Source organism: Ranitomeya variabilis, chromosome 3 (genome assembly GCF_051348905.1).
Source record: "Ranitomeya variabilis isolate aRanVar5 chromosome 3, aRanVar5.hap1, whole genome shotgun sequence".
Lineage (NCBI taxonomy): Eukaryota > Metazoa > Chordata > Amphibia > Anura > Dendrobatidae > Ranitomeya > Ranitomeya variabilis.
Window position 1 is genome coordinate 317,302,221 of NC_135234.1, and position 16,175 is coordinate 317,318,395.

The 16,175-nt window shown below is 47.8% G+C and overlaps 1 protein-coding gene across 1 annotated transcript in view; it reads right to left on the minus strand.

The window, feature by feature from the left end:
• The window catches only part of CD164L2 (CD164 molecule like 2), a 447,628-nt gene that overhangs the window by 149,789 nt on the left and 281,664 nt on the right, over positions 1–16,175 (minus strand). The window contains exon 3 of the mRNA XM_077299585.1: positions 13,668–13,793. Coding sequence (XP_077155700.1) covers positions 13,668–13,793 — 126 coding nt within the window. The remainder of the gene's footprint in view (positions 1–13,667; positions 13,794–16,175) is intronic.

Genomic DNA, 16,175 nt, shown 5'->3' on the forward strand with positions numbered 1-16,175 from the left:
TTCAGTCCTAGATTCTAGGATTGACCCAGAAGGCAGGTACATTCTCCTAAAACTTCGCATTAACTCAATGGTATTCACCATAGCTAATTGGTACCTACCAAATAAAGATCCAACTTTAGCTTGTTCCGCTATTCTGTCGCTCCTGTCGGATTTCAGGGAGGGGACTCTGATTGCAGGCGGTGACTTCAATTTTACCCTTGATCTGGAGGTGGATACTTCATCTCAGCATCATTTCCTGCCCCATAGACGTATCAATGCTTTTAAACATAGGATTCAGAACCTACGCCTGGTAGACGCCTGGAGAGTCCTGCATCCTACGAATAGGGACTATACATATTACTCCCCGACTCACTTTTCATACAGCCGCATAGATATACTGTTAATAAGCCAGCATGCCCTGACCTGGCAAGCCCAGGCTTCTATTGGTCACATTGCCTGGTCGGACCATGCTCCAGTGTTTCTCCATCTTATCTCACCAAATGGCCTTCATCGACCATGGACATGGCGTCTCATCGATAACTTACTTAAAGACCCTCTATGCACTATGGAGATTAGGAAGTCTATCTCAGAATTTCTAGAAATCCATGAACGTGATCAGACGTCCCTTCCTAAACAGTGGGAAACACTTAAGTGTGTTATAAGAGGTCTTTTGATTAAGCATGGCTCTAGATTGAAAAAAGAAAGGGCCTCTCTAATTTCCAGTCTGCTCCAGCAGATTAATACATTGGAATTCTCACATAAACAATCTTTATCCTCTTCTGTGTACGCGGACCTGTTAAAAGCAAGGGAGGAGCTTAGGGTCCTACTGGATCAAAAATATTCCCGTTAAAAAAATCAGATTCCATCGATTTATGTATGAACATGCGGATAAATGTGGCAGGGCATTGGCTAGGGTGCTACATCCCAGAAAGGACACTAGTTATATCCCACAAATTATGCAGATCGGGGGGCCCCGCACACAGGATCCAACCTAAATTACCGAATACTTTCTAGCTCATTATAGTGACCTTTATAATATTAAGGGACAATTCAGGGACATGTCAGCTTCATCTCTTGACCTTAAAATAAATGACTATATCAGGCAAAACGCCCTTCCAGCTGTCCATCCTGAACTCGCAGACTCTCTGGAGGAGGACTTTTCAGAGGAAGAGATTTCTGCCATTATTAAATCAAATCCTGTGGGAAAGAGCCCAGGCCCTGATGAGTTCATACCAAAATTTTATAAGGTATTTAGCGAACAGCTTGTCCTTTTCCTATCAAAAGTCTTCAGTTCTGTGTCAGAGGGATCCCCATTCGTGCCCCAGTCCCTGGAGGCCCACATCAGCGTTTTACCAAAACCAGGGAAAGATCCATTGTTAATTTCCAATTATAGGCCCATCTCTTTGATTAATGTGGACATCAAAATATTTTCGAAGGCCCTGGCAAATAGGTTGGCACCTTTGTTACCCGGGGTTATTCATACAGATAAAGTAGGGTTTGTCAAGGGCCGAGAGGCCAGAGATAATACGTATAAAACTCTTCTCCTGATGGCTCGGGCGAGGTCCAGATGACTACCATTGTGTTTGCTTTCGGCTGACGCAGAGAAGGCCTTCGACCGGGTCAGTTTCCTTGCATCAATTGGGCCTGGGCACCAAATTTATTGAGAAGATTCTCTCTCTATATAGGGGCCCTACAGCTAGAGTTAGGGTTAATGGGTTCCTGTCCTCCCCTATCCACATCAACAATGGTACACGGCAGGGGTGTCCTCTGTCCCCTCTCTTGTATGTATTGATAATGGAACATCTGGCAATAGCCATTAGAAAGAACCCCAGCATTCACGGTATTTCAGTTGGGGTAGGTCAATGTAAATCGGCCTTATATGCAGATGACCTTCTCATGTTTATATCACAGCCTCGCATTTACTTCCCCTCCATAGTCAAAGAATTTGAGATATTTGGCCATCTTAGTAATTTTAAAGTGAATTATTCTAAATCAGAGGCCCTTAATATAACTTTATCTAGAGATGAAGTTCAACATCTTAAAGATAATTTTCCCTTTAAATGGCAGGAAACAGCATTAAGATACTTGGGAGTAACCATCCCGACAGATCATACTAAACTATATTCTTTAAACTTCCAACCCCTTTTGGATAAGACTTTGAAAGACTTAGGTAGCTATGATAAGCAGAAGCTCTCTTGGTTCGGCCGTATAAATGCGATAAAAATGGATATACTTCCTTGTATCCTGTATATTTTCCAGACAGTTCCTCTAATTCCTCCTCTCTCTTTCTTTTCCAGAATCCAATCAGCCATCTCGAGATTTGTGTGGGGGGGTGGTAGACCCTGGATCGGCATGGGTACTTTATATAGGCACAAAGGACCACGGGGCGCGGGTCTTCCGAATTTCAAATTGTATCACAGAGCAGCGCTATTGACACGCAAGCTAGACTGGCAGTTCCACAGTTCAGACAAACAATGGGTGGGAATAGAACAAATTAGCGCTACAATTCCACTCCATAACCTTCCCTGGATCAGCCCTAAAAGTAGAGGTCAATTCAGTTCTGAAGCTGACCTCCTTAAAGATACACTTAGAGGATGGGATTTGGAGACTCGCAGAGGCTCTCTGTACTGAGGCAGTGGACTGCTAACGCCTCTCTTCTCTAATCCAGGTTTCCCCCGGGCGTGGAGAGGGATCGTTTTCTTGGGTGGGAGAGAGGGGACAATACCCGATGCTTTCATGTCCTGAAAGGTTCGGCCATACCCGCTTTCGAATCAGTGCAGCCGTTAGGGGGAGGGGGACCTTCTGATTGGTTGGAATACCTCAAACTACAATCCTTCCTCTCGTCTCCAGAGGGCGCAGGCTCATACTCCTCCCTTCCTACGCCGTTTGAAAAGCTTTTCCTGTTGGGATCGCCGCCTCCACATGCTGTTTCCTTAATATATGCTCTTTTGAACCAAAATACCAAAGACAAATTCCCCAAGTTTGTGGAGAGGGGAGGGGTAAGTTGGGAGTTGCTATATCGGAGTCAGAGTGGAGGAAGGCGTTCGTATATTCACAGAAATTCTCTATTGCCTGTGCCGCACAGGAAAAGAATTACAAAGTTCTCACCAGGTGGTATCGCTGTACTGATGTTTTACACGCCACTTTTCCCTCCGTCTCCGATAGGTGCTGGCGCTGTGGAGTGGAGAGAGGTACCATGCTACACATTTGGTGAGGATGTAAGCATATTAAGCCATTTTGGGATTCTGTCTTTTCCGCATATCAAGCCATTAGTGGTCATTTGGTGACCAACTCCCCCAGGTGGCTTTATTATCTATCCTCCCAGGCTCGTTTCGCTTCCAGAAAAAGAGGCTCCTAAGATTCTGCTTAACTGCTGCACGCACTGTGATCCCGAGAGATTGGAAATCCTCCCAATGTGTCTGAATGGGTCAAGGAGATGACCAGCCTTCAAAGTATGGAGGAATTGTCCGCTGAGGTTAACGTTTAATGGAGAAATATCTGCAGGTCTGGAGTCCTTGGATTTTGTATGTGGACTCTCAGGACTTTCAATCCCTCTTTTCTAAGCCATAAGGAAGATAGATTGAACAATACGGGTTAGACGGACGTCATTATAGGGGTGCAAGTTGCCACCTTCTATATCAGACTCCATGGTTCCTCCCCCTCTCCCCTTTTTTCAATCCTCTCTCCTCCCTCACATTCCTCTTCTTAGTCTCATTCTTTCCGTTTGTGTTTATACCATTATTACTTGGAGTGACCTAGCTCCTCTTGTTTGGGTCGCTCTCTTTCAGAGGATACCTCATATGTATCACCAAAGGTCCTACAGTCTCCCTGGATAGGGGATACCTACATCCGCCATGGATTTTTTTTTTTCTTTTCAGATCTTGTTGGACTTGATTGAAAATGATTTTGACCTGAAAGTTATACTATTTCGGGACTTGTTGGTTACAGGTCTTGATACACAGTTGTATATGAGATTTCTTTTTGTACTTAATACTTTTGATGTTGTTGAATCCTTTGTTCCTTGTTTGTTTTGAAGTTCTTTTCAATAAAAACCAGATTAAACATAAAAATTCTTAAAGGTATGTGCACACGTCAGGATTTCTTACAGAAATTTTCCTGACAAAAACCGGACATTTCTGCCAGAAATCCGCATGCATTTTTTTCACGGTTTTTCATGCATTTTTTACGCATTTTTTGTGTTTTTTTCCAAATGCATAGAATTGAGGGAAAAACGCGGAAAATCCGCAAAATTAATGAAAATGCTGCTTTTTTTTACCGCGATGCGTTTTTTTCGCGGAAAAAAACACACCATGTGCACAAAACATGCAGAATTCATTCTAAATGATAGGATGCATATGCAGCGCCCCAGAGTCCTGGTCGTTGCAGTAATGTCGCTCTGCCACTAAGGGGAGTGATGTTACGTCTGACTGCACTAAAGGAGTTCACCTGACTAGGTATCACAGACACACACTACACTCCACACTCCGGCCACCAGGGGGGGTGGTTCTATCTATTAGGCCACTCCTCACACTCTGGTAAAACTGGGGGTTGGACAGGAAGTTAGGAAAAAAAGCAGCCCGGGAGAGTTCGGGAGAGGACCTGTCAGGGGTGGGATCCTGACAGTGGCCTAGCGAAAAGGACAGATCGTTACGGAGCTGTGCCTGTAAGGTATAGCGGCAGGCTCCTTAGAAAGGACACGAAGCGGAGTATATTGCGGAGAAGTGAGAAGCGAGATCTTAGCACAGAGGCAAGAGAACCAGAAGGAGTCGTGCCCTTAAGACCGTGGCAACATCCTTCTGAGGCGCGTAGCCGGTGGCTGGAGCACCGAGGAAGTAAGAGACTCTACATATTACTTCAAAGTGGCAGGACAGTTAATTATAGGTTGGCTGTCTCACCTAAATCACCTAACGAAGACAAAGGAGGCAATTGTGGGAGAGGGGCGTCTCTAGGGTCCCAGAATAACTCCAGGCCTACCCCATCATATGGGTGCATCCTAGCCATATGATCTGGGGGACAGAGAGAGGAACAACATCAGAACAGAAACGGCAGTTGTGAGGACTATCCCGTGGTGCTCAGTAGGGAGGGACCATAACACATAGGCGCTAGTAGGAAGGCACTGATTTCCACCTGCAAAGGGAACTCTGGATGTGCCTTCGGACCGGCCGGTCTCAGCCAGCCCTGTTAGCAGTGCTCTGGATTGCGGACCCCGAAGCCTTCAGTAAAAAGGTAAAGAGACTGCAACCCTGTGTCCTCATTATTCATCGCGTTTTGCACCACGCATCATCACACCTTTCATTGGACGCCCCTTAGCAGGGTCACGGACCAGGTCTAGCCACCGTGACAACCCCAGGACTGAGACAGAGAGGCCCAGTACCGAGTACCCTGCGTCTGGGGGCGCTCCAACTTGGCGTCACGAACAGGATCTACTTAAGCCTGAAGAATCAGGTCATGTGTGCCTTGGAACTGTGTCTGAATTGTGCTTGAACTGTGACTTATTGCTAAAATCCGCCATCGCCGCGCGGAGCTAGAGGGGAGGAGCCATAGATTCATGGGCGGAGCCGGCCAAAAAGAGCGAGGAGCGAGAAGACGCGGTGAGGTGCCGATCCCGGAAGAGGAACGGCCATGTCGGACCCCGGAGGAGCGGAGGCGGCGGTCGCAGCCGCAGACTCGGAGGCACTTCCAGACCCCGCAGTCGATGCAGCCGTGGGCCTTGTATCACCGCCGGATGCCGCAGGGCTTGCCGCTCCCATTAGCCAGCCAGACACTGCCGCAGCTACGACAGCCATAATGCCCTTCTCCATGCCATATCTACCCGGAGCCGCCTGGCTCCCGCGTTACTCTGGAGAATCCCATACGTTACCTGACTTTAAAGAGGGGATTTGTAGCCTGCTCGAGTTTTATTCCTTGACAGAGCCTCAGAAAGTTCATATGATAACAGGCCAACTATTTGGAGCAGCTTTGAGAGAAGTGAAATCATGGCCCGCCGCAGATAAGAGAACTGCACAACAGGTCTTTGCAAAGCTTAAAACCACCTTTGACACCCGCACCGCTACAGAAATTAAATTGACGTTCTATGGGTGCAAGCAGAGGCCGCAGGATAGCTTATGGGACTATGCCCTTAATCTTCAGGAGGCACTGTGGGCCATCAAGCAGAGTGACCCAAGCAGCATGCAAGATGAAGATAAACTCCTGAAAAAGCGGTTCATCGAGGGGCTCCTGTGCAGTCACCAAAGGGCCCAGCTACACTTCCTGGCCATGCAGAATCCAGACCTGACTTTTGCGCAATTCAAAGATAAAGCCATCCAGGCGCTGCCAGAGCGACAGCCCAGCCGTGCCATACTTCCCAGGCGTCAAGCCCTCACGTACCACCAGGAGGTGGCGCCGGAAGCAACCGTCTCTGCTGAGGCCGATGCCCAGATCCTGGAAGATGATTCCCCTGCAGGACTATGCCTCCAGATGCTGGAGCTGACCAAGAGCGTTGCCGCCCTAGCCCGGACCGTCCAGTCCCTACAGGAGGCCCCCAAGGAGAAGATCCAGCTGGCTTCCAGACAGGAGAATGTCCCTTGGCAGCAACAGAGGAGGGTTCCGTCGACCAGAGGTAGAGATGACGATCGCTTTCATCGGGATGGACAACCTATCTGCCGCCGCTGCCACCAGGTGGGCCATCTTGCAAGGTACTGTCATTTAAATGAGCAACCCCTGGGGCAGAGGGACAACCCCCAGGAGTAGGACGGTCAGGCCCGCAAAATTGGAGAGCCAAGTACATCGGAGGGCGACCGGTCCTCCCCATCGTGATCGACGGTATCCCCATGAACGCTCTGTTGGACACCGGTTCCCAGGTGACGACTATGCCTTACATCCTTTATAAACGTTATTGGGAGGACACCGACATTACCCGTGGCCCCGATGATGATTTCACCATAATAGCTAGTAATGTGTTATGATCTGGTGGCCTAGGAGCAGCATAAGATGTACCCTGGAGAAGGTGGTATCTGTACTGACCGCAGACCCTGAACTTAACACCGCAACTAGAAGTATCCGTGGGATGTACCTACCGATCCTAGACACCTCGACACAGCCGGAGGACTAATTTACCCTATAGATAGTTTTCCCTTTTCTATCTTGCCTCAGAGAAAATCCCCAAAGGATAGACAGCCCCCCACAAATATTGACTGTGAGAGGAGAGGAAAAAACATACACAGACTGAAAACAGGATTTAGCAAAGGAGGCCAATCTAGCTAGATAGGAAAGATAGGACAGAGTACTATGCGGTCAGTATTAAAATACTAGGAAATATCCACCACAGAAAATACAAAAACTCCACATCTAACTAAAGACATGGAGGGTATATCTGCCTCTCCAGAGATTCCAACTTGGCTGCATAAATCCTTACACAGATTAAGCTGGACAAGAAAAAACATGAAATGCACTGAACAATAAGGCCCACAAAATGTGGCTGCAAAAACAAGCAGAACTTATCTTTGTTGAAATGAACAGCAAGCAGGAGAGACCAGGAAGGGATGTGAATCCTCCAGAAATAATGGACAACTGGCACTGACTAAAGGGTGAAACCAGACTAAATAGCCCAGTCCGAAGTGGAAACACCTGATGACTGCTGTGAAGGAGAGACAGCAGCGCTACCACTTATAACCACCGGAGGGAGCCCAAGAGCAGAATTCACAACAGTAATGGTCAGCCATTGCAACAAGTGGGGTATAAAGAGGTCACCATTAAGGTGGGGCGGATAGAATTGGAGGCCCAGGGAATTGTCATTGTTGATACTGACCGACGTGAATGTAACCCCATGATGACCATCGGCACTAATGTCATAGAAAATTGTCTTGCAGAAGTTATTGTCTTGTTGCAGCAGGTAGCCGAAACAGCTGGTTACAGTGAACAACGTGCCTTGCAGAAAGAAATCAGAGCTCTGATGCAGAGACAGCAGGTGGAGCTGACTGGTGGTGAAATTGGCCGGGTCACAGTGAGTGATGCGAACCCCATTGCGATACCCCCCAGGAGTGAAATGTTAATATGGTGTCGGGCAGCCATAGGCCTCAGGGGTAAAGACTATCAGGCCCTGGTAGAACCTGTGTACTCAGATAATAGGCCTACCCTCCTGACAGCCAGAGGGGTGGTCGACATCCGCAAGGGGAGGGTGCCAGTACGAGTTCTTAACTGTGGGGAGGAAGAAGTCCACCTAACCAAATATGTCACACTTGCCAAGCTGTTTACTGTTAATAATAGTGTGATACAGGCACCCGGGCCCTTGGTCCCGTCCAATCCGGCGGAGAACAATGGCTCTGCAGGGCAATCGAAAGATTGGTGTCGGGAATTACATGTGGCACTGATTCTACCCCATCTCACCAGATACAGGGGGCCTACAGGGTGGTTCATGAGTATGAGCGGGTATTCAGTAAGCACCCCCTAGATTTCGGGCAGGTAAAAGGGATTCAGCATCATATCCCCACGGGAGATCACCTGTTGTGAATTAGACTTTTTTGGCTCCCTCTTGTGGTCACTAGTGGTATGACTCTGAGATTGTCTTTCCCTAGTTTGGCACCCACCTGGGTCGTTAGTCCAGGGGTGTTGCTATATGAACTTCCTGAATTCTTAGTCTGGTGCCTGGCATCGTTGTAATCAGTCCTTTCTGTTTGCTCCTGTCTGCTGGTCCTGGTTCATGCAAAATTAAGCTAAGTCCTGCTTCCTTGTTTTTTGGTTATTTGTATTGCTCTATTTTTTGTCCAGCTTGTACTAAATGTGATTCCTGATTTTGCTGGAAGCTCTAGGGGGCTGGTATTCTCCCCCCGGGCCGTTAGATGGTTCGGGGGTTCTTGAATATCCAGCGTGGATATTTTTGATAGGGTTTTTGCTGACCGTATAAGTCATCTTACTATATTCTGCTATTAGTCAGTGGGCCTCTCTTTGCTAAATACCTAGTTCATTCTTACGTTTGTCTTTTCTTCTTACCTCACCATTATTATTTGTTGGGGGCTTGTATCCAACTTTTGGGGTCTTTTCTCTGGAGGCAAGAAAGGTCTATCTTTTCCCTTCTAGGGTTAGTTAGTTCTCCGGCTGGCGCGAGACGTCTAGAACCAACGTAGGCACGTTCCCCGGCTGCTGCTATTTGTGGTGCTAGGATTAGCTATACGGTCAGCCCAGTTACCACTGCCCTATGAGCTGGTTTTTTGTGTTTGCAGACTTGGTATTTATTGCAGAGACCCTCTGCCATTGGGGTCATAACAATCACCCACCCATAAAAGAGAGATACCGTCCTGTACCCCCAGCTCATTATCAGTGTGCCAAGGACATGTTGCGAGAGATGAAGGAGGCTGGGGTAGTGAGAGACAGTTGTAGCCCCTGGGCAGCTCTATTGGTCCTCGTTAGGAAGAAAGAAGGCACCATGAGGATGTGTGTGGATTACAGGCAACTAAACCGCATTACACATAAGGATGCATACCCCCTGCCCAGGATAGAGGAGTCCTTGGCTGCTTTAAAGTCTGCTAACTACTTCTCTACCTTGGATCTCACCAGTGGGTACTGGCAGGTTCCCGTGGCAGAGGCGGACAAGGAGAAGACGGCCTTCACGACGCCGATGGGTCTCTGCGAAATCAACTACATGCCCTTCGGATTGTGTAACGCCCTGCGGACGTTCCAGAGGATGATGGAGTGGTGTCTGGGACACAAGAACTTTGAAACTGTGCTGCTATATCTGGACGATGTCATTGTCTTCTCTAAGACCTATGAAGACCATTTGAAGCACCTGGCCGAGGTGATGGAAGCACTGTCCAACTTTGGCTTAAAGGTGAACCATCCAAATGCCATCTACTAAAACCCAAAGTGCAGTACCTGGGCCATGTGGTGAGTGCTGAAGGAGTGGCCCCAGACCCCAGCAAGGTCACGGTGATAAAGGACTGGCCGAAGCCCGGTAACCTCCATGATGTCCGGCAGTTCCTCGGGTTTGTGGGCTACTACCGGAGGTTTATCAAGGACTTCACCAAGAAGGCGGCGCCGTTGCAGGACCTGTTGTTGGGCCAATCCAAGAGACCCAAGGGTAAGAATACCCCATTTGATTGGAACGACGGACTGGAAGGATCGTTCACCTGCTTAAAGTCAGTGCTGACGGGAGAAGAGGTACTGGCCTACCCTGAATATGACCAACCGTTTGTATTGTACACGGATGCCAGCAACGTGGGGCTGGGAGCCGTGCTGTCCCAGGTCCAGAAAGGCAAGGAAAGAGTAATCGCTTACGCCAGCAGGAAACTTCACCCCACTGAAAGGAACCCTGACAACTACAGTTCCTTTAAGCTGGAGTTCCTCGCCGTCGTTTGGGCCATGATGGAGAGGTTCAAGCACTACATGGCCTCAGCAAAATTCACCGTCTTCACGGATAATAATCCACCAACGCACTTGGACACAGCAAAACTCGGCGCCTTGGAGCAGCAGTGGATGGCCCGGTTGTCCAATTACGACTTCACCATCAAGTACCGGGCAGGGCACAAGAATGCGAATGCCGATGCATTGTCCCAAATGCCTCATTTGCCCGAAACGGGGGAAGATCCAATAGCATTTGAAGAGGTCGAGCTGCCCGCTTTCCATCGCCCCAAAGCCACCCAGTGTTCCTATCAGGTGGAGAACAGGCGCAAGAATAAACAGGGCGCCCCGTTGAATCCCCTGCCCCATCACGGGTGGGCAGAGAACCAGGATGGTGACCCTGCGGTCCGTCGGGTGAAAGAGCTCCTGACGCAGGCAGGTTTGCATCCCGGCCCGGATGATCTACCAGAGACCCTACAATTGTGGAAGGAGAGGGGCAGACTGTTTATTCACGATGGTAAGCTGTGCCAGAGGAGTATTGACCCACGCACTCATGAATTGGTATGGCAGATCGTGGTCCCAAGACAAGATGTGCCAATGGTCCTGGGAGCGTACCACGATGGGGCAGGACACTTCGGATGGAGGAAGCTGGAGAGGCTGCTCCAAGGGAGGTTCTACTGGATTGGTATGAAGAAAGCCATCGAGAAGTGGTGCCAAGAGTGTGGCCCATGTAGCCTACGCCGGAAGGATCATAACAGCCAGCGGGCTCCCTTGCAGCCCATGATCACGAAATGGCCACTCGAGTTGGTCGCACTGGATCACGTGAAGCTAACACCCAGCCGGTCAGGCTATATCTACGCTCTTACCATCGTGGACCACTACTTCAGATTCCTGGTAGTCATGCCGGTCAAAGATCTAACGGCTAGAACGGCCGCCAAGACCTTCCAGCAGTACTTCTGTCGACCCCATGGGTACCCGGAGAAGGTACTGACCGATCAGGGGCCAGAATTTGAAGCAGAAGTGTTTCAGGAGTTCAGCAATCTGTATGGATGTAAGAAGATCAGAACCATGCCATACCATCCACAAACCAACGGAATATGCGAGAAGATGAACCAGGTGGTGATCGACTTACTGAAGACCTTACCTGTGGAGGAACGGAACTTGTGGCCCACAAAGTTACCAGACTTGGTGGATATGTACAACCACATCCCAGTAAACTCCACCAACTGCACTCCAGCGTACCTGATGCAAGGGAGGTCTAGCAAGTTACCTGTTGATCTGGACATGGGGGTCCTGACCCCCGATGATATCTCGCCAGATGCGGACTGGGATACAGAGAGGCAGCAAAGGTACCGCAAAGTACAAGAATGTATGGAAAGAAGTCTCGCCCAAGCCCGACAAAAACAGGAAAGGGATTACAACCAGCATGCTCCTGCGACTCCCTTGTCACCCGGGGAGCAGGTACTCAAACGGAAGCGAAGACTACACAAGCTTGATGATCAATGGGAAGCGGAACCATATACCATCCTGCCATCTGATTTCGACAATACAAAGGTCTGTCTCATCAGTAAAGATGGAGGGGAACCTCAACGGCAATATCCAGAGACCACCTTAAGATATGCCCTGACAAGCTGAGAGATGGGGAAACAGACCCCGGGATGTCTCCGCCCATGGAAGAGGAGAAGATGATACACACTGTTCTTGGCGATTTTCCCCAGTCTTGGACTCAAATAAACCAGGCCATTGTGGTACCTGTCCTAACGTTTCGCCAACTGACACCGCCAGAACTAAATGTGGAGCCAGGTCTTCCGGACCAGCAACCACAGCGAATCCCACCGGAGGATGCCATGTCAACCGTTGAACCGGCAAGCCCTCCCTCTGCTATTGGTGAATCTGCCATACCCATCGGTAGTAGCAGCAGCCCTGAGAGCTCCAGCCTGCCAGTGCTACCCAGACTCACTAGAAGTGTATCTAGAAGACAGTGCACTACACCAGCGGTAGCAAGTATAGCGGGCCCTGTTAGGTCAATAGCAACCCCTGCACTGCGGAGGTCTACACGCAGCACCAGGAATCAAACTCCACTTCGCTATAAAACTTGGAGATACTGAGCTGTAATTTGGTTGAAAAGGTTTGTGTAAATCTCTTTGTTACAGGTTTAACAAAATGGACAATGGAGTGATGGACAGTGAATTGCTCCAAAACTTTCACGGGGACCCCTTTGTTTACCCAGGGTCCCTGCTGTTCAAGGTTGCACCTACTGAACTGGGAGTCATGAACTGTGCATGACCAAACTTTTGTAACATTCAAGCGTCCTCACCTCTCATAGAGGGAAGCACTGTTATATATTTACTTGTTCATAGCATTTACTTGTTTATAGTATTTCAAAATTGTGTGTGTTTTCTAATCACATGTAATGTTGTTCTTCTTTTCCCAGTCTGGGAGTACTGGATTTAACTGGGGGGGAGTGCAGCGCCCCACAGTCCTGGTCGTTGCAGTAATGTCGCTCTGCCACTAAGGGGAGTGATGTTACGTCTGACTGCACTAAAGGAGTTCACCTGACTAGGTATCACAGACACACACTACACTCCACACTCCGGCCACCAGGGGGGGTGGTTCTATCTATTAGGCCACTCCTCACACTCTGGTAAAACTGGGGGTTGGACAGGAAGTTAGGAAAAAAAGCAGCCCGGGAGAGTTCGGGAGAGGACCTGTCAGGGGTGGGATCCTGACAGTGGCCTAGCGAAAAGGACAGATCGTTACGGAGCTGTGCCTGTAAGGTATAGCGGCAGGCTCCTTAGAAAGGACACGAAACAGAGTATATTGCGGAGAAGTGAGTAGGAAGGCACTGATTTCCACCTGCAAAGGGAACTCTGGATGTGCCTTCGGACCGGCCGGTCTCAGCCAGCCCTGTTAGCAGTGCTCTGGATTGCGGACCCCGAAGCCTTCAGTAAAAAGGTAAAGAGACTGCAACCCTGTGTCCTCGTTATTCATCGCGTTTTGCACCACGCATTATCACACCTTTCATTGGACGCCCCTTAGCAGGGTCACGGACCGGGTCTAGCCACCGTGACAACCCCAGGACTGAGACAGAGAGGCCCGGCACTGAGTACCCCGCGGCCCTGCGTCTGGGCGCGCTCCACATAATGTATGAGTTTTTATAGCGTTTTAATCGCGAAAAAAAAAAAACCTGAACATGTGCACATACCCTAAATCACAATTTTTTTTTTACAAAACAGATTACAAAATGTACTCAAGATTTCTGGAATAAATTATGGTACCTAAAATCTTCCCCTGTGACCACAGTTTTACAAACATACATATGAAATACAAATTATTTTACTAATAATAGTTATATGCAAATTATTTATACTATATACCTGAACTGTTTTTCCCGTCATTGCTACCTTCGCCATCATGTTGTTTAGAAGTACACATGCTGCTAATATTTGATACGGTACAGGATTCATGTAAATATTCTTTTTTGTTGATACAGCTGCTGTTTTCTACAAAGAAATAAAAGAAAACAAAGTAAATAAAAATCTTGAAAAGCATGTAATAACATTTTTCTTAGTTACTCCAGATCCAAACAATTGTGTGTTGCTGTTAAAATATTTGTCAAGATTAGAGATGAGCGATTATCGTCGGCTCCCTCCTTATTCAGAAAGCTTATTAAAGAAGTTGCAACGGGAACCGGATACCTGGAGCCCTTGCGATAATCAGTGGTTCGGCGCCGCAGCTGCATGTGTCACGGCTGTGTTACAGTCACTACACATGCATGGAGAGCCTCACACAGCCGCGACACATGCAGTTGCGGCATCGAACAGCTTGTTATCTTGAGCGCTCCAGGTAGCTGGGTTCCCGATGCAGCTGATGATGTTCGCTCATCTCTATTTGGGATGTACACACTTGTAGGTTTCCTGATAGGAACGTCACAGCCTGATAGGTCGGCTGTCAAATTCAGATTAGGAGATCGGCATCATCATTTGCAGAAAAGAAAAAAAAAATACCCAGCTTACCACCTCAGTGTGTAACAGCACGGACTTTGTGCTTTGACAAAGAATACAGCTCGTGTTCAAAATGTGTAGCTGCACATATGGGTGCAATGTCACTATTTTATACGAATTTGGAATAAAGACAAGCTTTTTTATCAGCTGGACTCATCCTGCCTTTTTCATCATTTGCAGACCCTGGCAATGTTCATGCAGAAACAGCCAAAGTGCTGAAACCAACAAAACCTATGAATTTATACTTCCAAATATATAAAAAAATCCCAAAAACATCAATCGATGTATGCACATTTTACCTATCGCCACATAATCCTAGATTTGCCACAACATAATAATGTTGCTTAGTGCATCCCGGGCTATATAGATTGAAAAGGAGACCAAATAATAATCTGTACATATATAACGAAATATAGCAAATTTTATCATATACACTCACCGGCCACTTTATTAGGTACACCTGTCCAACTTCTTGTTAACACTTAATTTCTAATCAGCCAATCACATGGCGGCAACTCAGTGGATTTAGGCATGTAGACATGGTCAAGACAATCTCCTGCAGTTCAAACCGAGCATCAGTATGGGGAAGAAAGGTGATTTGAGTGCCTTTGAACGTGGCATGGTTGTTGGTGCCAGAAGGGCTGGTCTGAGTATTTCAGAAACTGCTGATCTACTGGGATTTTCACGCACAACCATCTCTAGGGTTTACAGAGAATGGTCCGAAAAAGAAAAAAAATCCAGTGAGCGGCAGTTCTGTGGGCGGAAATGCCTTGTTGATGCCAGAGGTCAGAGGAGAATGGGCAGACTGGTTCGAGCTGATAGAAAGGCAACAGTGACTCAAATCGCCACCCGTTACAACCAAGGTAGGCCTAAGAGCATCTCTGAACGCACAGTGCATCGAACTTTGAGGCAGATGGGCTACAGCAGCAGAAGACCACACCGGGTACCACTCCTTTCAGCTAAGAACAGGAAACTGAGGCCACAATTTGTACAAGCTCATCGAAATTGGACAGTAGAAGATTGGAAAAACGTTGCTTGGTCTGATGAGTCTCGATTTCTGCTGCGACATTCGGATGGTAGGGTCAGAATTTGGCATAAACAACATGAAAGCATGGATCCATCCTGCCTTGTATGGAGCATCTTTGGGATGTGCAGCCGACAAATCTGCGGCAACTGTGTGATGCCATCATGTCAATATGGACCAAAATCTCTGAGGAATGCTTCCAGCACCTTGTTGAATCTATGCCACGAAGAATTGAGGCAGTTCTGAAGGCAAAAGGGGGTCCAACCCGTTACTAGCATGGTGTACCTAATAAAGTGGCCGGTGAGTGTATATCAAAATAATACGTAAAATCACATGGACAAGTCAAATACTGTGAGCAAGTACAAAGAAGGCAATCCAAGACAAAACAACAACATCAACCATAGTGGGACTAGCCAGGGGTGCCAATAAGCCAATGGTACTAGAGATGGAACACATGAAAAACCTCAATGAGAGGAAACATAAATATACCTATGGTAAAGTATATAGATAGCTGAGACCAGGGATATCAAATTATATCTACACAAGTGGAGAAACTATACCAACATATCATTAATATAGCATAAGTCCCTAACACAATACACAAATAGTGGAACTTGTATAAGCCTATACCTAAGTATAGTCACCAACTTGTGAAAGAGTCACAACTGGTCATAGCATGAACAAATATTCATGTAGTACCTGTGGCCATAGCTAAAGCTGGTGTATCTCCCCTGCTGTCACGCTGGTGGGCACCTCAACGCGCTTTTCACCACTAAGGCTTCGTCAGGAGGCGTGTCTAACATGAGGGAAGTGAGTTCCCTATATAGTGCCGTCTATTAGAGTGTATATAGAACTGG